The sequence below is a fragment of the Hirundo rustica genome, chromosome 24 (genome assembly GCF_015227805.2).
Source record: "Hirundo rustica isolate bHirRus1 chromosome 24, bHirRus1.pri.v3, whole genome shotgun sequence".
Lineage (NCBI taxonomy): Eukaryota > Metazoa > Chordata > Aves > Passeriformes > Hirundinidae > Hirundo > Hirundo rustica.
The window spans coordinates 951797-978239 of record NC_053473.1 but is presented as its reverse complement, the minus strand read 5'-3'; the positions used below and the strand labels follow the sequence as shown (position 1 = coordinate 978239).

General features: G+C 46.5%; 1 protein-coding gene across 10 annotated transcripts in view; it reads right to left on the bottom strand.

The window, feature by feature from the left end:
- Window positions 1-26443, bottom strand: part of PPP1R12B (protein phosphatase 1 regulatory subunit 12B) — a 132634-nt gene that overhangs the window by 66547 nt on the left and 39644 nt on the right. For all 10 annotated transcript variants that reach the window (XR_005703984.2, XM_040085701.2, XM_040085695.2 and 7 more), the window contains exons 4-12: window positions 26210-26369; window positions 22117-22261; window positions 19712-19786; window positions 16932-17011; window positions 16242-16381; window positions 11248-11357; window positions 7956-8153; window positions 7113-7195; window positions 4879-5004 (exon numbers count right to left, since the gene is read on the bottom strand). Coding sequence is in view for 9 of the 10 variants with exons in the window: in XM_040085701.2 (XP_039941635.1) it covers window positions 4879-5004; window positions 7113-7195; window positions 7956-8153; window positions 11248-11357; window positions 16242-16381; window positions 16932-17011; window positions 19712-19786; window positions 22117-22261; window positions 26210-26369 (1117 nt within the window). In the remaining variant the exon portion in view is untranslated. The remainder of the gene's footprint in view (window positions 1-4878; window positions 5005-7112; window positions 7196-7955; window positions 8154-11247; window positions 11358-16241; window positions 16382-16931; window positions 17012-19711; window positions 19787-22116; window positions 22262-26209; window positions 26370-26443) is intronic.

Below are 26443 nucleotides of genomic sequence, written 5' to 3'. Positions count from 1 at the left end.
TGTCCAAAAATATTCAAGACTGAGCAAGGGAAATAGCATTTTGCCTGTTTAAAGCAAGCCCTGAGAACCAATCTTACTGAAAAGCTGTGTTTGTGTTCATATTTTGGGTAAGAAGGAGGAGGACAGAAGGGCTCTTATACAAGGATCAACCCTTTCACTTTTTCAAAGAAAATCCACCCTAATGGGAGAGAAAATCCACTCTAGTGGGAAAAGCTGCATATCTCTGAAAACAGACTTGATGAAATCTGGCAGGATCTCCTTCTTGCACATGCCCAAGCCCTGCACACAGGCTACTCACTGCCTGCACAGAGCAATCTAGTGGGTCCTAGGGCCCTGCCACACCTTTCCCAGCATCTGGCATGCCTGGCTGCTACTGGTCAGACCGGACTATCTGAAGGATCAAAGGCTAGGAAGGCTGGCTCTCACCTCCTGTACCCTAAAGGCTCTCATGGCAGGGCACACGGCCCAAAGTGGTTGCACAGGAATAAAAACTGGCCCAGAGGAAGGAAGCAGGCCAGGACACAGCTGCAGGTTTTAGGGAAAGCAAGCAGTAACAGAGTGAAACTGGAAGTCAGCTCTAGAGTAGGAATCCAGAGAGCAGCCTGAGGCTGAAATAGCACTGGGAAGGGGCAGGAGCGCAGCCAAGGACAGGAGGCCAGAGAAAGGATCCAGTCCTGTTCATCCAGGCACCCAGTTTACAAGCCAGTTTTACATGCCAAGGTCCCCAGCCAACCCAGCATGAGCAGCTGGTCCCTAGGGAGCCAAAGGGAACAACAGAGCATCCTGGAAGGCCTCCATGGGGCATCCTGGAAGATCTCCACAGCGGGGGGGAACCTCCCAGTTGGGCTCCTCAGCTGCTGGCTGCCTGCCATATCCAGGTCACACAGGAACAAGCCAGTCATTGTCTCCAGGTAGCAATCTCTGCTGGACCCTAAACAGAGCTTCCTCTGGAATGCTGCCTGGAGCATGGAGCAGCAGGTAGTCCTGTTGGAAGCATGTCCCTCCCTTCTTGGCTATCTGCTCCAGAGGGAAAAGACAAGCCCTGGAGATGGGCTGGGAATGGGAAGAGCAGCCTGGCTGGGGTGGGCGTGTGGAGCCAGCAGCCGTGGGGTTGCATAAATGAGTGTTCTGAGGAGAGGATGGCAGTGGAGTCTGTGTCAGGGGAAGGAAGGAGAGGATCAGCAGGGGAAAAGCTGGTGGCAGCCCTGGGGGAACAGAGCTGATGTGGCACCATCCTAGGAGAGCCCAAGGCAGAGAGGCTGGGGCACGAGAGCGGCTGCAAGAGAGAGAAGGAACTTGGTCAGGAAGGGTGGATGCAGGAGGTTTATCAAGAAAGCCATGACAAGGATTGTCTTTCAAAGAGAAAGGCAATGGCTGAGGAGGATGGAAGCAGCACCAGGTGCCTGGGAGAGCAGTGATGTGGGGGGATAAGAAGGAAGGAGGAGGAGGAATGAAGGAAGAGGTCACAGGGATGACTTTGTGCCAGCTCCAACACACACATGGCTGAAATGTGAGAGAAATGTGCTGGGGCACTAGGAACACACTCCTGCTCCCAAGGGAGCCAAGGCACTGCCACCTCTGTAGGAATCCACCTCCCAGCCTGTCCCCTTCCATGAGTGGCACTGCACGGTGTGAGGAGCACTCCAAGGCATTTACTCCATCATTCACGTTTGACTGGAACAGGACCGAAAAATTGCAATATAAAGATTAGCCAGGGAATCCTGTTAATTAACAGCTGTGTCCATAGGAGTCTGTGAAAGGGATGACTATGAAATGATGCTGAAGAATTCAACATTAGAAATAAAAAAAAAGGTACTGACACATTGCTCCTCATTCTCTAACATTATCACCACAACAGAACCATCAGGGAATAAGCAATGAAATGTACAGCAACATTTCAAAGCAATAAAAAGAAATACTTCTGACTTTAAAGAAATACTTTAAAGGCATTAAAAAATTTAACTTAAGAACCTTCACACTCCTAAAAAAGCTTCCACATGTGGAAATAAAAAAGGTTTGCACAAAGCACATAACTGCTTTATTAAACACACTGCCAAGGTGTACTGCAGAGATCAAAGTAGGATTTGGGTATGGAAGCTGGCCACAGTGGTGGCTATTTAGAACAACGGTTAAATATAATCCCTGGCTCCTAAATTCCTGATTGCTGGAAGTAAGGAGCATGGGAGGTAGAAGACTGCTCTGAAGTTATCCTGGCTTTTGCAACTTCTCCTTCAAAACCAGCTGCTGTCAGATACAGAGTCCTGCAGGGACTGTCCTGGCTCACTGCAATGGCTTTTATGTGACCAGAACCAGCAAGGAGGTATATGCATAAATGTGAAATGAAGGGGGATCTGTGTGGCTGAAGGATTTCATTGTGGTGTAAGGCCTTCCTGGGAGGCAGCACTTCTGGCTGATGTCAAAGGTAGGATGCTGAACTAATCCAGCCTTCTATGCCAGTTTTCCTCCACTTCCTTTCATTTACAGTCAAAGTGCCCTGGATTTTTGAAAGCCAGTACACACTAAAATGGACACCAAGATATTAGAGCAGGGTTCTGTAGATTTCTGGGCCAGTGGTACACACAGAGAAAGCAGGACAACTGTCAGTACTATGACAGAGAGAGCATCAATATCTGCTTCAACTAAAGCTGAAGAACATTTGTAACATTGCTGCAACTTATTTTGTCCCCCCTTTTTTTAAAAAAAAACCAACATATTTTTTTCCCCATCTTAAGATGATCTGCTGCTGGTGTTCATTCTATGTTTGGGGCATCATAGAAACACTTAAAGAACACAACTAGGGTTAGCTGGGATATTGGGAAGGAATTGTTCCCTGTGAGGGTGGGGAGGCCCTGGCACAGAGCCCAGAGGAGCTGTGGCAGCCCCATGCCTGGAAATGTCCAAGGCCAGCCTTGTGGAAGGTGTCCCTGCCCATTTCAGGGGATGGAAGGAGTTGGGACTTAAGGTCCCTTCCAACCCCAGCCAGTCTGTGATTTTTATGGAGATCAGTCAAATGCTGAGGCACAGGGGAACTGCAGATGTATGCAGTCATCCCTCGAGTGACATCCAAGCATGTCACATTGGATTCTTCCTTTCTAAGAAGCTTTCACCTTTTGGAGTTGTGTTCAGAGCTTTGCTAATACTTGGAAATGAGAAAACACTTATGTCTACCCAGGCTCCTTTCCTCATCTTAGGGGTGGATACATAAGGCTGGAGAAATCAGAAGTTCAATACAATTGTATTCAATTTCTCTGCGCTCTCCTACAGAAAACTCTATGGGATAAAGGTCTGATTGATCATGATTTTACTGTTTGTACAGGAAATGCAAACCCTTTGATCTCTCCTTTAAAAGCACTTCTACTCCTGCCTGACAAAGCTATTCTCTATACCTGCTTGTGAACCAGTCATTCTCTTATCAAAGGCCAGAACTCAACCTTTGTGAAAGAACTCAGTATTACTGACATCCCACCGCAGCCTAAACCTTCACCACTCTCTGTACACTTTAACCAAGGAAATACAGTACAACTGTGTGAGGGCAACACTAAATCTGGTGCAGGATTAGCTGGGATAAACCAGCAATGTTTGTAAGATTGCCTGGGGGTGACTGGGCTGTCTCTGAGCTCAGGGAGCAGCACAGGTGTGCCAGCTGCAAGGGGCAAAAGTTTTCCAATGTAATCAGCTGCAGCTTGTCAGACCAGCTTCAGAGAGAGACAAGATGTGGAGGCTGGGCTGTCATCACATCCCAGGATAGCTGTGAAGTCACCAGAATGGATCAGCAGAGCAGAAGACTTCTGCTTAAAGGGGCTGCTTCACCTTTTGTAGCAATGGATCTGTACGTGCTCAGCAACCGGCCACACACACCCCTGAGCACCACTTACCTCTACAGCATAAACACTGGAACAAACTGCCTCCTCCCAAGTGTCTCAAGCAACTGTTCCATGTTCAGGAGTTCTGTAGTTCAGAGTCTAGAATCTGGTGAAACTCAATCTAAAGCCTTAAGCTATTGATGCAGTTTTCCTTTAGCAGAAACACAATGGCTTTGCAGTGTGACAGGTTTATCACAGGCTGTTTTGATGGTATCCAGTATCAGCTGAAATAAAGGTGAGGTACTGGCACTGCTGATCCTCCTGCTCACTTGAAAAGGCAGCAATGCAGGATCTGCCTCAGCAGAGCAGGGCACTGCTTCAGCTCACTCAGAGGGAGCCATCAGCTGGCACCTCAAGGACACTGAGGCTCTGCCTCCCAAGGGGGCCCAGGACACTGCAGTTACAGGTGTTCTGCCTGCAATTGCAGAACTTCCTGCTTCTGCCTGCCTCCTTTACCAATAATCAGCCTCTACAACTTCCCATGCACTGTGAACAAACTGCTTCCTTGCTGCCTTACAAAACAACCTTGGAAGCATCAGTTTTGCTCCTTAGCAAGTGCTGTACATCGTGCACAAGACCACTGCCACTTTCTCATAATACCATAAACATGGACTAACATAAACCAAAATCAGAGATAAGCTATAACTTACCAAGAGCTATCTGAACAATGCTTTTGGATTCTTATCACATTAATCTGTTTTTATGATCAGTTTATTCTCGAACCGTAACACCAGCATTAGAAAGAGCAAACATTGCATTTAAGTTATGGAAACAAGTGTATTTAAATTCAGTCCAGGAATTTGCAAACTAATAAAAATTATAGCCTTTAAAAACACTATTTAGCATGACAAATATCAAAACTTGTAATTTTTCCTTCCTGCTCTCAGCAGAAAGGGGTCCCAAGGCCAGTTACAAGATGCAGGAGGCAACAAGCAGGAGGCTGAGGTCTGGGAAGAATGTTAAGAGTGGTTGTGACTGCCTGAGAACCCAGGGTGTGTCTTAGACCTGGACATACCTTTTCAAGTAGGTGGATACGTAGGTAGTGGGTGCACCAGAGTGGGGAGCTTCGTTTCCCTTTGGCTCATCCCTCCAGGGCTGCCGGCTGTAGGAGCCGCTCCGCACCAGGTTCACAGCGGATTCTCTGGAGCAGGACAGAGCACAGGCTTTGCTTAGAAAAACCTCAGAGTCTGCTTTTGGTTCCTTTACAGTTTCCCAACACAGATCCTTCCCTTACACCTATGTGCTTCATTGTTCAGGTGACACAACTCAGAGAAACACCTGCTCTGGCCTAAACATCAGCTCCTGCTCTTGCCAGCTCAATTCAGAACCACAGTTGATGTAATGTTTCACAGAAAGAGGAACAAGATCCTTTTTAGTCAGAAAAATTGCAAATGAAGTTCAGATTATCCATATAAGTAATTTAACATATTTAATAGTGTCATTTAACATTCCCACTGCTGTCTGTATCAGGGTATAAATGGACAGACATTAGAACTGCAGGGAAGCTCTTATTCTTCAAGGTATCCAGGCAAGGACAAAAGCAATTCAGCATGGCAAAGCCTTTCATAGAATCATTAGGCTTGGAAAAGTCCTGTAAGAGCATTGAGTCCAACAAATAACCCAGCACTACCAGGTCCACCACAAAATCATGAAGCAGAAAACAACAAACAAAATATTTACAGTATCTAAAGCTACTTGACAACTCATCAAGAAATTCCTAGTAGTCCTATTTACCCTGGTTATCTGAAAACAGGGCTCTTTCCTTAATGCTAATGCACACTCTGGCAGTGTATCCTGCTCTCTTCCTGGTGCTGGACAGGATCTGAAGCTGTAATGCAGCACTAATCCATTCTCCCATCAGCCTGCAATTATTTCTCATTTCCATTTGTCATGCCCAGACTGATGCTCTCTCAAGATACCTGCGGCTTCCAGAAAGGAAAACCCAGATGTTCTGTAAGGAAAGAACATTGGGAAAAAATCTGTACCACACATCATGCCTGGCACCATCTGTTCCTGAAAGCCAGTTTTCCTCAGCCAGTCTCCACCAGAAAAGGACTTGTCAGCACCTACAGCGGGATGTGCCCTTGATAGCAGCCCCTGCCAAACCTTCTTGAGCTGCTCAACAGACACAAACTGTCTGCTAAACTCCGCATCTCAGAGACTGCCTCAGAGAGAACAAGAACACAGCGGGGAGCTTCCAGCAAAAGATCAGCAAAGAATCTCAAGCTGTGCTGAAATTCTCCCAGGGCGTCATCTGCCACAGCCCCTGCCCAACAATTACAGTTCACAGCCACTGCTCTGCATGTGCCTTTCTTCCTCTCTTGGGAAGGAGCTGGAAATGAGGCTAAGGTCAAATTTTACTCCTAGTACAAACTGAATCACAGAATGGCCAGGGTTGGAAGGGGCCTTAAAGCTCATCCTGTCCTACTACCTGCCCTGGCATGGACACCTTCCACTAGCCCAGGCTGCTTCAAACTCCATCCAAACTGGCCTTGGACACCTCCAGGGATCCAGGAGCAGCCACACCTGCTCTGGGAAACCTGTGCCAGAACCTCCCCACCCTCACAGCCAAGAATTCCTTAGCAATATCCCATCTAACCCTGTCCTCTGGCAGTGGAAACCATTCCCCCTTGTCCTGACACTCCAGGACCTTGTCTAAAATCCCTCTCCAGCTCTCTGGGAGCCCCTTTAGGCACCGGGAGCTGCTTGCAGAGAGCAGCTCCTCAAATACATCTGGAAATCCTGGATATATACACAGCATTTAGAACATGGTTCCATCCAGGGACATCTATGTACACTGACTGTAAAAACAGCCCTGCAATGAAACAGTTCCTGTATGGGAGAGTTCACAAGCTCGAGTGAATCTCAAGTGACAGAGGTGTGAACAAAGGGACTGAAGGTGACTGCTGAGCAAGTGACAAGCACAAGTGCAGGTGGCAGCTACAAAATGAGGCACTCACATATTAAAAGGAAAAAGGATCCATAAATCTGGTTGCCTGGATCTAGGTTGCCTGGATGAAGCCTGTGCCTGTGTGAATACGGGGTGGAGGAACCAGTCTGCTGATTCCTGCTCACCTAAACGAAAACCAACATACCAGAACTTTTATAGACAGAGCTGGCTCTTGATGTTGTGAATTCCTGTGTACTTGAGACTGCTGAGAAAATACACAAAGCATGACTACAGAATAATTATATTCCAGGAGTACTATTACAGGATGGAAGATGAGCATCAACTTCAGCCAGTCTCACCTGTTTTCTTTTTCTTCTATATCGCTCGTACTGCTCAGTCTTCTGGGTACTATGGTGGCAAGATAACTCTTGTTGTCTCTGTCCTGGTGAAGCAAAAGAGGAACTTCAGCTACATATCTCTAACCCTTCCAGCAAGTTCAGTGGCAAATTAATTATTTTTCAAATTTCTTCAACTACAAAAGCATTCTCCTACCAGCTGGTTTAAGGCAACTTCTTGGGCAACACGTACCACTGCATAGAAATACAGCTCTGAAAGGGATTTCCTGGTGACCGTGGTAGTGAATAAAAGCATGTTCTAACTTAGAGAATGACCTGCCAATCACAGAATCAGAGAATGGTTTGAGTTGGAAGGGACCTTTAGTTCACTAGACCAGAGCTCCACCCCAGGTGGCCTTGAACACCTCCAGGGATGAGGCATCTACCATCTACCCATGAGCAGAAAAGTTACAGTTACTGAATACGTGGCATGGGATTTACAAATGCAGCTGGTGGATAGAGGAGGAATCCATCTAAATGACAGGGAAGGAGAATCTCCACTGCAGGTATGTGCTGTGGTCTGGATTGGACATTTTCTGGTAAAGAACAGGCTGTGCCAGACTGGCAGCCCCTTTTCAGTGCCAGCCCGGTCCAAGCTGAACAGGAATTAGGCGAAAGGGGCACCAAACTCCAGTTCTGGAGAAACAACTGATAGGGGGAAAATATTTTACAAAATAAAAAGACAGTAAGAATGAAAGAGACCTGCGTTTGTTATGGATACAAACCCCAGCAACAACTCAAACAGAAAGGGCTTTACACCTGTGAGGTGAAGTGGATGCACTAAAACATCCTTGCTGAAAGCCAAACCTTTTCCTTGTTGTCCAACAGCGCAGATATCCGAGGGCTGGATGAGGAGCGATAGATAGAGGAAGTTTTATCCCTCTGTGCCTCACGAGTGGCAGCGACTTCACTCAGCATGTTGTGGCTGCCAGTCTTCCTCAGGCCCAGCCGCCACGAGGAAGGAGACTCATCCTTCTGCTCGTCTGACTTGCTGAGCCAGCTGAACTGTGAGGAGAAACAGGGACATTTGGAAAAAGGAAGAGCACTGCAAGGCACACTCCAAGTTCAAAAAGTGTTTCAAAAAGCTCCAGTTTTTGCTGGGCTAGACGTGTAAGATGGAATTACTTATTTCCTGCTTCACTTTTATTACAGGACAGAGCTTAAGGTGAACGCACAGGGATGCAAACTGCAGTAGTGCCTCATCCCCAAGGACAGAGGATGAAAGGAATCTTCTGTCACTGTGCAGGTCTTTGCCTACACAATGCCCTCCTCCAGCTTTGAGGAAAGAATATAAGGAACAATGAAGCTTTTAGTATTGCCCATTTAGGAAAGGGGAATTATTCAGTAAAGGCAGAAAGCCAAAGTCTTACAGAACCAGCTGCAAATAAACCCCTCACATCAGTGGAGTCCAGCAGAAGCCAATGAGATCATCAGGGAGCTGTAGTAAACAACACTGTAAAGGAAGAGACTGAGGAAACTTGGATTGTTTAGCATGGAAAAGAGAAGGCAAAGACAAGATTTAGTTGCTCTGCTACTTGGGAGTGGGTTTACAGAGGACATGGAACCAATCTTCTCTACGGTCTATGGTGAAAGGAGGAGAACAGACAACGTTCCACTTGGGAAATCCCAGCTGACATAGAGACATAACTCCTGGCAGGAGAAAAGCTGCACTGGGACAGGGAGTACGGGAGTAGTTCACCCTCCTGCATCTCCATCCTTAGAGACCTTTTAATACTCAGCTGAGCTCAGGTAGGACAATGCAACACGACACAAGCTTAATCCCGCTTTGAACAGGACACTGGACTTCAGCCTTGCAGAAGCCCCTTCCATGGGCAGGTAACTGTGCATAGCACAGAATGGGCCTTTGTGCTTTTTGTTACATGAGGCACTTCTGACCTGCATATACCAGTCCTGAAATACACAACTGCTTAAAAGTATGACTTTAGCTGCAGTTATCAAGTCCTTCAAAAGGCTGCCCACTGCCATTCAAGAATGGAGCCTGAGCATCACAAGAGATAATTGTACAGGGCTAAGCACCAAGTTGTACAGGAAATAAAACAAATTATTAGGAGCTAATGGAAAAGTAGAGAGTACAAAACACAACCAGTGTGGCTCTGTGTTATTGCAGGGTACAATCCTACTTTGGTACCACACACAGCTCAGCTCCAGGGCTCAGCAGCAACTGACAAGAAGGGAAGAGTTCAGGGAAGGGCAGCAAGAATGAGTAGGGCAAGAGAGGTTTTGCACGAGGAGATATTCAGCATATCAGTAGTTTCCAGGCTGAGATATGACCAAGGTACATGAAACCCTCAGTAGCAAACAGAAAGGTGAGAAAGGAACAATTATTCCTTGGTCCTTCCCACAAAGGAATGAGGGACAGCAAACAAACCCAGTGTGTGATAGGTTAATGGGACAGGGACACTGAGCTTTGCAGAGCTTTTAACTAAGCTGAAGGACTCTTTTTACCATTGGACATTAGAGGATGCTAATCAAAAAGTGTCAGCATAGAGGAAAAGTCCAACAGGGGCTACCAAAGACAAAAAGTACACCAGGTTCAATGAGTCACTGAAATGCCAATTGCTGGAATGTGGGAGAGAATTCCTGCAAGATCGTGCTCTCTAGTAGCTCCTGATGGTCACTGTTGGGCAGGACACTGGACAGGCAAGGCTTTTGATCAAAGCTGATCTAAGCATTATTATACCATATTCAATCTGACACAAACCACCTGCCACTATTCAGAATAAATGGAGCTACAGGGGAGCTCTGCCTCAGACTCACTGTCTGAAGACTGCCAAGCTAAAATTACCCCTGCAGTATTTGAGCAATGTTTTCAGCTCATGCCATTTTAGTGCAGACACAAAGAGTTAATCTGCACTCCACCATTTCCAGCACTGCCAGTCTACTGAGCTACACAGCTCTAACTACATTTGCATGTAGTTTTGATGCTTTCCTCAGAAAATGCTCAAAATCACAGCAAAAGTTGCCATCTGTAAATTCTGAACAACACAGGAACAGCACATACTAATAACTCCCCTAACAGAGGGCAGCACAATCTAAAGCCCAGTCTGTCTAACAGAATTACAGAAAATCAAAATCAAAATCAGCTGAGAGAATGTAAAGAATCTGGTCTCAAGTGACTACAGTCAAATCAATATTTGCTCTGCTCACAGGCCAGCTTCTACCCCCTAACACACTTACTCTGCATTAAACAGCTCAAAGGTGTGAGACCAAACCTCTGCAGCTGGGAAAAGGTTAACTGAAGTGCTCACACTTCCCAGCATCCTTCTACCTCTACCAGTTCCCCTGCTAAGCCAGCCTGAGCTGAACAATGCCCAGAGGAGCTCTGTTTCATTTGATCTTGGTTACGCTCAGCTACATGTGAAAAATAAAAACTTGTGACTTAAGCAAGAAACATTTCCCTCTGACAAGCGCCGAGTGCCTCAGTCCTGGGTCAGGTGTTTGTGCTGTTTCTCCATAGTGTGGTGCAAAAAGAAAGCAGCAGCACATGACAGGAGTCCTGTGCCAAGCAGTCTCCTGGTGCCATCTAGCTGAGTGATCTGAGAGCTGGAGGATTCACCTAAGATTTTAGCGACCACCTCACCTTGCAAAAGCTTTTATAGCCCAGCTGGCCAGCCACATGCAAACTACCCTCTGCTTGCTGGGTGATCACATCACATCACATCACACCACACCACATCACACCACATCACATCGCTGACTCAGCTGGCTTTGGCAAGTCGGGGGCACTTTGGATGATGGTGCCGAACTCACCACCGGCACACGGACAGGAATCAGATCTGGTGACACATCTGCTGAAAGGACATTGGCACCAGTCCCCTCAGCACTGACAGCACACAGAGCATGTGCTGTAGGCTGGGTTTCTTCACTACAATTTGCTTTGGAGGGTCAGAGATTCAAGAGGAACTGTATTGTCCCTACACTGCTGTTAACACACATCTTTATCAGAATTTCCTACTACCAAGCTTTTCTAAATTCAAGTCAATGTCCTCTGAAAACTGGTTTCAGAGCATCCATCTCCCAGTAACACATCCTGTTTCTGAGCACTGCTGGAGTCCCCATTGATTCCAAATTCACTTACTCTTCTGGCAGATGCAGTGAAGGAGTTGGGCTCGGGTGGTGGCATTTGCTCAGTGATGCTGGGCCTGGGTTCACGGCTGGAGTGGTTGGCAAAGGGCTCTTCCTTTCTCTCTACAATTTTAAACAAGAAGAGAAACCAAATGTTTCAGTATTGCACTTCTGAGGCCTTCTTTACACAGAGTGTGGTCTGCACTCCAGTTCAGTGCTGTGTGACCTCAGCCTCCTTGGATCACAGAGATGCTAGTGCCTCCTGCACTGTCAGATGTCAGAGCTTCCTGCAAGGAGCTTCCCACTTCCTAAAGAATAGGATGGACACATTTGCCAGGCAAAGCTTTTGTACTTGATCCTCACAGATAAGCAAAATCTTTGCAGAAAATACCATAAAGAGGACACACAGGTTTTTTGTTTTTCCCAATTTTGTTTCCTGTCTGGGAATTTCTGTCCTGGTAAATCTTGGGATGAAAAGGGGCACATGCTATTCCTGCTGTAGCCAAAGTGTGGTACAACCCACAGCCCTCAGTGCTGGGTTTCACTGCACAGTTCTGTGCACTTGCTTGTGCTGCTGGGCAGAATTTCTGGTCTTTTGCAGCAAAATCCATTTTTCTACAGGAAGCCAGGACTGCTGCCCAACAAAAGCCCTTACTTGGGCTCCAAGCAAGCCAAGCAACCCTTGTCCAAGCTCACTGCTTGTTAGATAAGTGCAGCTGTCCAGTATCACATTTATCTTTTGTATCGATGCACATGCTTGACAGAAGAACATCCACCAGACATTACCAGGGGGAGAGTACAGGCAATAGGTTCATTTGACAGGAGAGCACAGGCTGGAGACAGACTATTCACCATAAACCCAGGCACACAGAACCTGCCTGAGAAATAATGTACCTACACCCAACAAGCAAAGCTTTCCTTAGAGCTATGAGTGCTCACACAGTCATGGCTTGGAAAAAATAAAGTCATTTTTAGCATAAGCACCCAAACAGTCCTAGCAAATAACGTTATGTGCAGGGAATAAAAATCTGCTGTTACACATTTGGAGTTGATTGGGATGGAGCATCTGGGAGGACGGCACCTTGGAGAGTGAAGATCAATCTTTCTGCAACAAATATTCACAGTACTAGAAAAATAAGGATTCAAAGGACACAGAAAACAGGAAAGAGCAAGCCAAGGGAAACATTTTAAAATAACAGGAAGTTAGCAGGACTCACAGAGCCTGAACTAGAGACAAAGACAGAATCGTGGAACCTCTTGAGTTGAAAGGGACACACAAGGATCATCCACTCCAACCCCAGACCCTGCACAGACAACCCAACAATCCCACCCTGTGCACCCCTGGGAGCATTGTCCAAACACTCCTGGAGCTCTGACAGCCTTGGGGCTGTGCCCACAGTGCCCAGCACCCTGATATCCAGCCTCAATCTCCCCTGGCACAGCTCCAGCTGTTCCCTTGGGTCTGCATCAGAATGGGTTCTCGCCACTCTCCCCTCTCTGCAAAGTAGCAGATTTCAGTTCTGGGGCTGAACCCTCGGGTGCACTTTCACCCACCCCTGGGGAAGGACCAAGAGATCCCCCATTCCTCCTTGCAGGCCTGGCCTGCCACACTTGGCACCCAAGTCCACAGAAATGCTCATGCACAAGGAAGGACACGCTGCCATGTGCTGCCAGCTGCTCATTCTTGTGACTTGAGGCCTGGAAAACACAGGGCACCGAAGGAAGGGAAGGCAGCAGCAGCTCTCCAGGCTGGGCTGGACGGGCACTGGGAGCCTGTTCTGGAAGTTTAGATCAGCTTCTAAGGTCAAGCCTAACTAGAAGGGCACAGGCTAAAGTGCTAATGACAGGTTGGGAAGGACTAACCGTGAGCAATGTGACTGGGAGCAGCTGACTGCAGCAGAGGAACAGGCAGAGGGACTCTGTGCTGGCAGCACTGGTTTTGGGTCCCACATTTCATTCTACCAAAATTTCAGCAACAAACATTACGAATTCCAGACAAGAGAAACTGAAGAGGATTAGTTAAACCTCCTCAAAACAAATTTGGTAAGAGTAAAAATCTAGGCTTCTAATTCCTTTTTTGTAAGGGTTTTTGGATAAGGGGTTTTGTTTGCTTGGTTTTTAAACAAAACAACACTAAAAGCTTCCATGGTTCTCAGCACAGATAATCACCATAGAATTTTATACTGATCTTCCTCTTGTTTACAAGAGGTCAATGCCAAATTAATTGTCTTCAAAATGAATAAAGTGACATTAATGCCCTTAGCTTCTTTTGTCCGAAGAACACAAATTTCTCACAAATTATAAGAAACATACTACTCTCAAGCCTTCCAACAATTTCACTGCTTCCCTCACCCATTTTCTTCCTCCCATAGTCTCTGCAGATTCAACAAATTAATCGCAACCTGAGACTCTTCAAAACACACCTCAAAATAAACTTGTGTGTTACACTGCCAGCTTCTACATGCCCTGCTTTATGCTCAGCTTACAAAGGGATTAGAATTTTTAGGTTTAAAAAGTTCACTCAGATTTTTTTTTTTTCATCTGGACTTTGATGTCTTTAGAACAATTGTCATAATCTATGTGTCCAGCACTGCTCGGAATGATAAAGGTATGGAAATATTAGAGAAAATTAAGAGGAATGAAGGAATAATATTTATGTTTCCATACCTATGCCTCCTGTACAATCCAAGCATGTACAATGTTGACCAGAAAAACCAGAACCACAGAATCCCAGATTGGTTTCAACTGCAAGGAACCTTAAAGCCCATCCCATTCTAACCCCTGCCATGGGCAGGGACACCTTCCACTGCCCCAGGCTGCTCCAAGCCCTGTCCAACCTGGCCTTGGGCACTTCCAGGGATGGGGCAGCCACAGCTCCTCTGGGCACCCTGTGCCAGGGCCTCACCACTCTCACAGGGAGGAATTTTTCCTAATATCCTATCTAAACCTACTCTCTGCCAGTTTGAAGCCACTCCCCATTGTCCTGTCACTCCAGGCCCTTGTAAACAGTCTCTCTTCATCTTCCTTGCAGGCTCCCTTCAGTTCCTGTGAGGTCACAATGAGGTCACCCCAAAGGTTCTTCTCTCCAGGCTGAGCAATCCCAGCTGTCCCAGCCTTTCCTCCCAGCTGAGCTGCTCTCTCTATCCCTCTGATCCTCCTGGTGCCTCCTCTGGACTGGCCCCAGCAGCTCTGCAGGTGTGGTCTCACCTGAGCAGAATCTCGCCCTGCCCTGCTGCCCACTCTGGGGGATCAGCCCAGGAATTCTACTGTCTGTCTTTGAAATCAGTAATACTTGATTATTTTCATTACCAGAATGAAAAATCCTACTTCTCTCTGGAGTCCTCCTATAGCGTGGGCTGATGCTGTTGCCTTACAGAATCTTGCTTTAAAAAGAGCACCAAAGATGTGACCCCCCAGTGACATGTGCAAGTGATAGCTGTGTCTCCACCCAGCTGGGCAAGTCCACACTCATTTTAGCAGAGATTTCATAAGTTTACAAGGTGGGCTTTCAGTTCTGATGGAAATTTTTCAAAGGACCAATAATCTTTCCAGGAAAGGAGCGTACAGGTAACAAAGCCTGAAGCTGAATCATTACCTGAATGCTTCTTGTCTCCCATTTCTATTAGCTTCAGTGGTTTGACACAGACTCCTATAATGTGCTTTGCTCAGTGAATTAATGCAATAAAAAGACCTGTTCTGGCTTTACACGAAATTTAATGCTGAGTGCTGTAGACTTTTCCTTGCTGAAGGATCTTAGGTTGCTCCTGACTCAGTTAAACCCCACACAGCTGCAGGTCTTATAGGTGTGCAAACATTTGAGCTGTTTTGGTGAAAATACCACCACGTTTATAAGGATTACAAGCACTGGCATCCAGCTAAATAGGTATAATTTATATTTATATAAATACGTATATAGTCAGGGTAAAGCCCTGAAGAAGATATATGTGACTTGAACTGCATGTCTTTTTCCACCACTGACATGTCCACTAGACTTGTTTGATTAAAAAGCCCCAGGATGATTTCTCTGTGTTACTGCCATGCCCACCCAGCTGGTGCAGCTGTAGCTCTGCAGAGCCCAGCCAGGATTTTCCACCCCTCTCACCCTGCCCCAACATCATCAACTGAAACAATCCTAACACAGGTGACAATTTCACTGGCACAAAAGCACAACAAAACTTCAAACTACACATTCAGAACCTATTTCTTAGTATACTGGATATAGACAAGTAAGCTGATGTTAAAAGCAGTTTAACCATTAAACACATCATAGTCCAAGATCCACCTGTGTTCGCAGAATATTAAGTACAAATGAATCTTGGCTTACTGTAAAAGTAACTATCTGTACTTAAACTTTCTGTGCTGCAAGTAAACACTTTTAAAACTAATTAAGAATGCCATAGAAATTATGGAACATGAATGGGAGTAAGATGCCAGCAATATACTATAATGTCATTGCTACTGTGACTCTGTGTACTTAATCCTTATTTTCCAGTATCTTTTACAATCATTATTCATCATAGACTGGAAAACAGAAGTTTCTCACCTCTATAATCACCCAGAACAGCTTCAGCCCTTCATTTCAGACTGATCTGAACACCACAGGCTATTGCCTTCCTACACCTTCACACCTGCTTCCCAACCATCCTGCACTACCTGAAGGATTCTTCTTGAACTGGGCCAACAAGAAAAAAACCCCTGTTTAAGAGCAAGCTATGGACAGTGTGTTATCCTCAATACATGTCAGATGGAAGTAGGAATTAAAAAAGGATCTGAAGGAGTCGTTTTTTAATAATTATGCTGACCTGGGAGTCAGCATTGAATCAGCTTTTTTAGCACAGTAGCTCCAGATTTCTCCAAATTCTGTACATATACACTAGAAGTAAAACTTTCAGCATGTCCTTAACAACTAATTATGTAATTAGTAACAATAACAACAGCAATTACAACAACATTAATAATGATAATAGTTAGGCTAGTTATTAAATCCAAGGCTGTACTAAGTCTTACCTGACTCCTTTTCAGCATCCGATTCTGAAACTTCATCTTCAGCTTCTTCCTCTTCAGAACTAGAACTGCTCGAGTCCTTGTTCTCTTCCTCAGTTTCCATAGACTTCAACGTGTCTTCCTCATAAAGAATCTTCTCTTTGCTGCAAAATAGGAAAGTTTTAGGACTAGGCAAGCAAATTATCTGAGTTGTACTTCTGAGGAGCACACAGACATGATTTACTACATACAGAACAAGTGAAGGATAAAATCCATCTACAGACTGAACACTCCAGCACTCCCATCATGGCCAATTTGCCACAGATTCCACTGCCAGTCTCACATTTTGTAATTCTGCAAGCATTTTTCCATCCACAAAAATGTGATCTCTTCTAGTGCCACACAACACAGCAGTTGGGCTGTAGGGTTTAGTGCAACTAAAAGGTGCAGTTCTCAGCTCAAAGATCTGACTGATCCTCAGCCAGAGCAGGAGCTGGAGAACCAGACACCAGCCCAAGCCCTTGTTCCACCATTACTGGGTATGTTAAGACACAACTAAAACCGTATTTGAGAGTGCTCAGATTAAAAAAAATGCGTGAAATAAAGAGCAGTGAATTGTTTTTGACCCAGCTGAGGCCAGCTGGCTGTGAGATGGAGCTGCCTCTCTGATTACTTTCTGGGCAATTTCTTTTCAACTATAAGGGAGAGACTTACTTGGTGAAGAGTCTGTTTTGAGGCTTCCCATTCATGTCAGCTTCAATCAGCTTATTTCTTGTCTCCTTCTCACTTCGCAGCTATAAAAAAGTCCAGGAACATGGGAGAGAGAGAGAATGAGGACAGATATTAACCAGGCCTGTCAACACCATAGCACAAGGTCAGCCCAGCCTCATTAGACCGAACCTCTGCAGATTTGTGTAAGGAGCCTCTCGAACAGCAGCACACCTGCAATGGCACTGTGAGCCTTGGACTGGAGCTCCACCAGGGCACAGCACCCAGCGAGTCCCTGGAATGCAGCTGCCATTTAATAAAACCTTTGAAGGCACCTGCAGCTGCCCCTGTTGGGACCAGGGATGAACCTTGGCTGCTGCCCAGTGAGGTCATGGGCTCTCCCATCCCTGGAAGTGTCCAAGGCCAGGTTGGATGGGGCTTGGAGCAACCTGGGATAGTGGGAGGTGTCCCTGCCCATGGCAGGGGCTGGGACTGAGTGAGCTTTAAGGTCACTTCCAGCCCAAACCATTCTGGGATTCTGCTGGAGGTCTGCCCACATGTGTGTGCGTCCATGAAATCAGGATAGATTCAGGTGAAAATTTGCTGCCTTTGTGGCTATTATTTACTTGCTGTCAGAGGAAAACATTCAAGTCTGCCCTGTAGAGGCAACCAGAGAACTACTGTGAGGATGGGTCACTTCTTAAATCTCTCAAATGCACAAAGTCATTGCATGAGAATACCTGGGATCACATAGAAATTGAAAGTTTTTGGCTAGAAAGCAGCAATATTAATTTTACCACCATCAGTGGACAAAACAGTACCCAAAAATTGATTTAGTACCTTCGAGAAACACAGAAACAGCTGAGGCAGCAGCAGGGAGGGCAGTTAGGGGTTCAACATAAGGCTGACTCTGTTGTGTCATGGCTCATCAGGTTATTCTTTCTCTTTTGACAGCAGGTGACACCAGGCAAAGGAAGTAAAAGCACTATAAATTCTGAATCCCAGAATCCCTGAATTATTTGGATTTGAAGGGACCTTAAAGCTCATTCAGTCCCAGCCCCTGCCATGGGCAGGAACATCTTCCACTATCCCAGGCTGCTCCAAGCCCCATCCAAGCTGGCCTTGGACACTTCCAGGCATGGGGCAGCCACAGCTGCTCTGGGCATCCTGTGAAGTGGGAAAAGCTGCAGGGATTCCAGTGAAGAGCAAAAATCTGGGGTACAACATTGTTAAACAGACCAAACTGCTGGAGCACCGCAAAGGGAAGTGCAGGAAAACAGCCTGCTCCATGCACAGATAATTCAGTAACTGGGAAAAAAATCCAAACCCAAACCAAATTAATTGCTTCCAGCAAACAAAAATCACCCCTTCTCTCCAATAATGGCAGCAAATCTTTTAGCAAGGGTGGCAGTGTTCTGCTTTAGACTGAAAAAAAGATCTGATTTGAAAGCCATTTTGGAAGAGAAATAATGTCATGGAACTGTCTCTTTTTGCCTTGACAAATATATTTTCTCTATTTTTAAGTTATAAAAATGGCACATGATAAACACATGATAAATTGGCTTACCCACTAAAAAATCATGTCCACTAAAAAAAAGGTGTGTTAAAAATCTGGATTCTTCTGCCCAGTTCTATACTGACTAAATAAATGGAGAAGGCTTTTATGCAGTGCTTCTATATAGAGAACAGGGGAGTTGTAGCCCCTGCAAAGCAGCCCTAAAAATGGGTGAGCAGTCACCCAAAAAATGCTTTTTCTGTTCTTTTAAGAAGTGCAGTTATCTGCAAAATCCTGGGCAGTGTGAGAGGGGAATCCAAAATACAACCCTGATAGTATTTATCAACGCCTCATTTAGGGAGAAGCTGATTAATTTTTGAGAAGTTCCTGTGAACACTGAGGCTGCTATTTGAGGATGGCAGCAGCTGTGTTGTGATCAGAGCTGGAGTTCTAACCACCCACATCATCAGTTCCTGAAAATCCTTTCCTGGGGTTTAGCAGCAGTGGTCCCATTCTGTCTGTTTCTGAACCCACTGTTTTAAGTGATACTTACAGATTTTTAATTCTTCTTGAAAGAAGGTCAGCTTGTTTTTCAGAAGCACTCAAATGAGATAATTGAGCAGACCAGATGAAATAGCAAAAAATTCAATCCAAACCCAACTTTCTGGCTTGACAACCGCCCTTTGAACAAGATATATTTTGCTTTCTTCTTTTTTTTTTTTTTAATGTAATTTTTTGGCTTATAATCCCTTCCAATATCTCCACTGCACTATGAAATGGCAATTTAATATGATTTTGAAACCTCTCATTTTTTCAGTCCAGAATTCCCTGAAGTGTATAATTTCTTCTTCCTCGATCCAAAGCCTCCCTATTTTAAGAAAGACAGACATGATAACAGATCTCTTTCTCAACACTGACAGTGTATTTCCCTGGATGCAAACACAAAGCTGACTTGGGTAATCACCCATTAGGAACAGAGAGGTTTGATGCTAGAGAGCCTGCCAGCAAACAAAGCAACTGAAAATAACAATAATTAGAAAGATGAACATAAATTCCTTACCAGCTCCCATAATTTTGCATGCCATCACACTACTGACCTCCTTGCTGTAGTCATCCAGTTATCTAGATTTCTAGCTATTAAAAATACTGCTGTGATTAAAGATTACAAATGAGTAACTAAAGCAAATAGCTGGGCCTCAGCTTCCTGCATCTGTTGGCACCATATGTCTTGGAGAACACCCATGTGTGAAAAGGTAATTGGAGAGATGGAAAACGATCTCCATAAACTCACCACAGTCTGTTTCTTCTGCAGCATTTCTAAATGCTCCACAAGCCCCTCATCAGCAACGTCAAAGGGCGTCTGGCCCTGGTGCAATGAGAGAACACAAGAGAATATGTGAGATGGCACAGTGGTAATGCTCCAAAAACTCCTATTTACCAGAGCTCATGCTCCACATCCTCTCTCCCCAAATGGTGAAGGACACTGCTTCACTCCAGAGCAAGGAAAACCGTGTGACAGTGATCATGGAATCACAGAATCATTTTGGCTGGAAAAGACCTCTAAGATCATGTTTATGTTCACTGAGCAACTTTTACCAGGGCAGTGCAGCTCCCTGGTTGCTGCTGCTCAAATCCAACAGCTAGGACTATGCTTGAGATTCCAAGTTTCTAAAAAGGACACTCTTGTACTGAGAGGGAATGTGATCAGCTTCTTCTAATGTCGGATATCCAGGAAAGGTTCTTCCCCCAGAGGTGCTGGGCACTGCCCAGGCTCCCTAGGGAATGGGCATGGCCCCGAGGCTGCCAGAGCTCCAGGAGTGTTTGGAACACTCCCAGGGATGCCCAGGGTGGGATTGTTGGGGTGCCTGTGCAGGGCCTGGGGTGAGACTGGATGATCCTTGTGGATCCCCTCCAGATCAGGATATTCCTGGTTCTGTGTTACTTTACCATCATGTATTTAAACATTCTGAAAGGCCGCCAGCAAGTCAAAAAAATTGGGATTTATTTCCACAACCATGGGCATTTCTAAACTAAAACAAACCAGGAAAAAATACTCTAGGGCACAAACCAAGAAACTGGTTACATTTTCACCATAACTAAAACTCTAAACACCATTTCATTGAAAACCTGAAACCCGCTGGCTACAGGTCAAAAAATAAAAGGCAGCCTTGTCCCTCTGACCCAACAAGGAGACAATTCTGGGCTGGAAGGAGCAGGTAATGCAAAAATGCAACTGTGGCTATTTCTTTTTAAATACAGCATGATTCAAGACCTCATACACCTCCTGAGCACTTTGGAAAAGCACCTGATGGCATTTAAACAGAAAATATTCCCCATATTTTTGGTGCCAAAGAGCTCACCAGGCTGCAAGGGCTCCTCCTGGGGCATTTGTGTTCCAGCAGTTTCCAGCACAGCTGGATGCACTTGAACACACAGAGCCCTATCTTATCACATCCTCTGGCCTGCCTCATGCCCTGGTGCTCCTCCAAGCACACCCAACCTTCTCTCCACGTCCAGAGGCTGCCACGGCACACCTGACCCCGGGCCAGTGGGATGCAGCTCACAGACCAGTGAGGGTCTGAACATCCTAGCAGGGATGGGAATACCAAGAGCAGCCCTGGACAAGCCCTTGAAAACCCAAGGGCTCTTCAAGGAAAAACCTGCAACTATTAGAAAGGAAGAGAAATGTTTTTGCTCCTTTTCCTCCATCCTATTTTTCTTCACTCATGTCTCACAAATCTTCAATTTCCTTTTTTATTTCCAATACATAGAACAGGAAGGATTTAAAGCTGCCAGTTTCTCATGGGTTCACTTGTTTTCAGTGCCTTATACCTTATTATTAGTATATTATTTTGCAGTCCAAGACCATTTCTTCACTGCTGTTTGATTTCTCAGGGTTACACTAACTCAGGATGGCACAGATCAGCCCCTAGCCCTTCTTACAAGCTCAGTCTTAAAAGTTTAATCAGGTCACATTTCCCGTAATATTTGAAATCTTTTCTGCCTTCTGAAAGTCAAGATTCTTCATTTACTGATGTATTTAAAGTATCCAGTGCATAGGCAAGGAGAACAGCTATGACTTTGTCATGCAGTTGGATCCTGATGCTGGATCTCTTATGAGACCCCATCTGGATCTGTGTCCAGCTCTGGAGCTCCCATCTCAGGACAGACATGGACCTGCTGGAAAGAATCCAGAGGAGGCCACTAAACTGACCACAGGGCTGGAGCTCCTCTGCTCTGGAGCCAGGCTGGGAGAGCTGGGAATGTTCAGCCTGGAGAAGGCTCCAGGGAGAGCTCAGAGCCCCTTCCAGTGCCTAAAGGGGCTCCAGGAGAGCTGGAGAGGGACTGGGGACAAGGGCCTGGAGGGACAGGACACAGGGAATGGCTTCCACTGCCAGAGGGCAGGGATGGATGGGATATTGGAAAGGAATCCTTGGCTGTGAGGGAGGGGAGGCCCTGGCACAGGGTGCCCAGAGAAGCTCTGGCTGCCCCTGGATCCCTGCAAGTGTCCAAGGCCAGGTTGGACAGGGCTTGGAGCAGCCTGGGACAGTGGAAGATGTCCCTGCCCATGGCAGGGGGTGGAATGAGATGAACTTTAAGGTTCCTCCAAACCCAAACCAGTGTGGAGTTCTATGATTCCATGATCAGCAGCAGGCAATAGTCTATATAAACACCCTGCATTAGTTGTGTACTGACCAGCTTGTTCCTGATGTCCATGTCACACAGAGCCTCAGCCAGGATGGAACATGCTTCCTTCACTCCCCAGTGAGCAGCAGCGTGCAGAGGAGTCCAGCCATCATTGTCCTGGACGTTCAAATTAAACCCAGCCTGGATCAGGAGCCTGAGGAAAGCAGCAGGATTGATCTCTGCCCATCAGGAATGACTTCCTGATAGAGCAGTTTCCCCTGTTAGGCACCAAGTGGGCAGCCTGGCTCCCAAACAGCCAGCAGCATCTGGATTTGCTTAATAACCAAAGCAACATCCCACCTGATGTGCCCGAAACTGTAATGGAATTGGGAGAACACTTTGACCTCTCACCTGGCATTGGTGAGCCAGTCTGAACTCCTGTTCCAGCAGAGGAGAGAGTCTGGACTGGCTCAGGCATTGAGCACACAAACAGCATCCCTACAACTGGCATCCCTGTGCCAGGGAGCCAAGCACAGCACCTGCCAGCAGAGGGACATTTGGGAACTGGAACTCAAGCTTGGTTCTCCAACAGCACAAGGCCACAGTGTGGGGTGGTCCAGAAGGAGACCAACAGGACTGCCAGGGAAGCACCAGTGACATTGACAGAGGTAAAATCTGTACGCTAAACAACCCTCATTTGGATTAAACAACCCCAAATGCATTTTTTTCAGAGTAGCTCTTGCACAGTTCAAGCAAATCTTCCATAAGTGAACTTGCCTGGGATCTCCCTTCCTTACCCTCACTGTTGTGTCCCTTCCGCCCTCCCTTCTCCAGCAGAGCAGAACAGCGGTGTTCCACAGCACCTGGAGCTTGAATATTTAACACCAAAACAAACACAAGAGGGCTGGGGTAGTCTGGCACTCCAGAGCCATGTGCACACTGGTGTGGCAGTGATCAGGTGAGAGCACTGAGCAGCTCCTGTATCAAATTATCCAAGTTGCTTAAATATTGAAGAACATTGCAGGGGAACTCTGCAAGTCTGGTAAAACTGCTCCTGAAAATTTCCACTGTGGGAAATTCCCCCATCCAGAGCCACCATCACACAGCATGAGGGAAATCCACCATGACCCCAACATGGCACCAATAGCTTGGAAACTCCTGCAGCTTTACACCAATGTGCTACTGTGCTAAATAAAACACAGTCACGGCAGAGCAGCTGTGGGCTTCTCTGAAAGAAATTGTAAATTAGGTGCTGAGTTTCTGTTGATTTTTCCAGCTGGCAGAAGGGAGAAACAGAGCTGCTAAGAGACCCAAGGTCACAGACAAATTCCATGTCTCATTTAGAGTTAGCTGGCTCCTGGCTGTCAGCCTCTTCGGTTTAAGTCACTAAAGCTCTGGATTTGAACTTCAGCACAGCCATCACATACACAAGAGTGAAACAATGTCAGCTTGCTGTGAGATGTGTTTACCATTACCACAGTTAATGCCAAGGAGAGGCTGTCCAGGACTAAGTCATCCTGCACACGCTGAACTTCATCAAGGAGCACTGGATACACAACCCTCCCCTGACCGGCCACGGGACCAACACCTCAGATTCAGAGATATTACATTTCTGTTCACATGAGCTGAGGCAGATTCCTGTTCTTGGGCACAGTACAGGCACAGACAGCTCGTCACTCAATTATAAGTTCTAATGACTGAATACAAATCAGAAACATGAAGTACAATAAAATGCTTGAGCTTGATATGAAACAGTTCTTTGACATCAAATCAAGTCACTTAAAATGATGACATTTAGGATCAAGATAGATGAACACTTTCAGAGTGGATTTTAACGTGGGCAAGAGAGTAAGCTTGTGTGTTGGTTATGCCCAGCCTGGGTTTTGGCAGCAGGGCCACAGAGGTGACTTCTGTGAGAAGCTGCTGGAAGCTTCCACCATGTCTGGCAGTGCCAATCCCTGATGGCTCTGAAGGTGAAGATGCTGCTGGCCAGAGCTGAGCCGATTAGAGATGCTGCTAACGCCTCTGTGACAACAAATTTTAGAAGAAAAACAAACAAAGTGGGCACGTGTAGTTTTTGCTCTTGTCAGAGAAGAGGAGGAGGTGAGAACATGTGAGGGAAACAATATGGAGACACCAAGGGCAGTGGAGAAGGAGGGGCAGGAGCTGCTCCAGGCATCAGAGCCGAGATTCCTCTGCAGCCTGTGGTGAGACCACGGTGAAGCAGCTGAGACCCTGCAGCCCCTGGGGATCCACAGGGGATGCAGAGATCCACCCACAGCCCCTGGGGATCCACAGGGGATGCAGAGATCCACCCACAGCCTGTGGGGATCAATAGGAGGTGCAGAGATCCACCCACAGCCCATGGGGATCCACAGGGGATGCAGAGATCCACCCACAGCCCATGGGGATCCACAGGGGATGCAGAGATCCACCCACAGCCCCTGGGGATCCACAGGGGATGCAGAGATCCACCCACAGCCTGTGGGGATCAATAGGAGATGCAGAGATCCACCCACAGCCCCTGGGGATCCATAGGGGATGCAGGGATCCACCCACAGCCCATGGGAGAGGTGCCCATGCTGGAGCAGGTGATGCCTGGAGAAGGCTGTGATCCAGTGGAAGACCTGGTGCAGAGACAGGGCCCCTGCCTCCAGCCTGGAGCAGTGTGTCCTTGAAGGACTGCACCCCACGGAAAGAGAGACCCACGCCACAGCAGCTCTGGGAGGATTGTTTGCTCATGGGGGGAATTCACGTTGCAGCAGTTTTGGGAGAACTTCTTCTTGTGAGATTGGAACCAAGCTGGAGAAGGTCACAGAGAACTGTCTCCTGTGGAAGGGACACCCACAGCCTCCCAGGGGAAGGGCCCCTCTCCCAGAGCGGCAGAAGAAAATCTCAGTGATGAACTGACCAAAACCCCATGCCCTGTCTCCCTGTGCTGTTGGTGGGAAGGAAGAAGGGGCTGGGGGGAAAAACACGTTTTAAAGGTTTGTTTTACTTCTTATTATCCTCCAGATTCTGTTAGCAATAAATTCACTTTGCAACTTTAAGTTGAGCCTGTTTTGCCCTTGAAGTGTTTTCTCCCAGTCCTTACCTCAACTCATGAACCCTTCTTTCATTTTTTTCTCTCTGCTGCCCAGCTGTGGGAGGGGAGGGTGAGTGAGTGACCCCCATGGGTGCCTGGCCTTGGGCAGGGTCAAACCATGACACCTTGCAAAGACTATTTACAAGAGCATGCAGTAACAAGAGAAGGAGGAAGAGATTCACACAGATAGAGGACAGGCTTGGATTAGATATGAGGTAAAAATTCCTCCCTGTGAGGGTGGTGAGGCCCTGGCACAGGGTCCCCAGAAAAGCTGTGGCTGCCCCATCCCCATAAGTGTTCAAGGCTAGGCTGGATGGGTTTGGAGCAACCTGGGGTAGTGGAAGGTGTCTCTGCACATGGCAGGGTGGGACAAGATGAGCTTTAAGGTTCCTCCCAGCCCAACCCAGTCTGGGATGTAATGAGCTCTATGGTCATGGGCAGCTCCACCCACACATAAAGTGCAGAGAAAATATTGGCGGAAAACCTAATTTTACATTACCTGTAACAATATTAATGTTTTTTACCAGGAAATGCTACACTGGGCAAGTTTATGTTCATAATGATCTTGTTAGCGCCAGGGCAGCAGAGCTGTCAGGTGCTGGAATCCCTCTGTAGCAGGAGCAGGAGCATGAAGGGGCAGAGGACAGTCAGACAGCGGCAAACACTGCATTTCCCACTAGACTGGTCATGTTTGTGACTGTCATGCAGTGTGTGTTGTCACTTGGTATGTTAAAATTATACTTTTATCTCCTAATACTGTTTAACTTGCTAGCCCTAAAACTATTACCCTAACAGTGAAAATCAGACCTCATGATTAGAAAAATTAGAGACCTCCTGCTTTATGCCTCACTCTCGGAAAAGCCTTCATTACTTCAAAAAGGCCTGGAGGTAGGAAAGGGAATCCTCCAGTCCCTGTGGATTTCTGGGTGAACCACTGTGGTTGGACACATAAAATCACAGAGCCTTTTGAGAAATAACAGCCTGAAAATCTCAGTATGGAACAAATTTCTCTGAATGTAAAGCAAGATGATTTCTTCGGCCTTAATTCCATGCATCAGCCCTGGGAGGAGCTCCTACCTCATGACTTCAGAATAGCCCTTGGCTGCAGCAACATGAAGAGCTGTGGCTCCTGTCCGAGGCTGCTTTACATCCTCAATTCTCCCACTGTTCAGCCACTGTCGGGCATCCTGGAGCATTTGCTGCTCCTCTTCTTTCCTTGACAGCTCTAGGTCTACACCTAAGGGGGTGAAGCACAGAAGAAGAGACAAACAAGAGATGAAAGCTCTGAAGTACTTGTTACACTTACCCTAT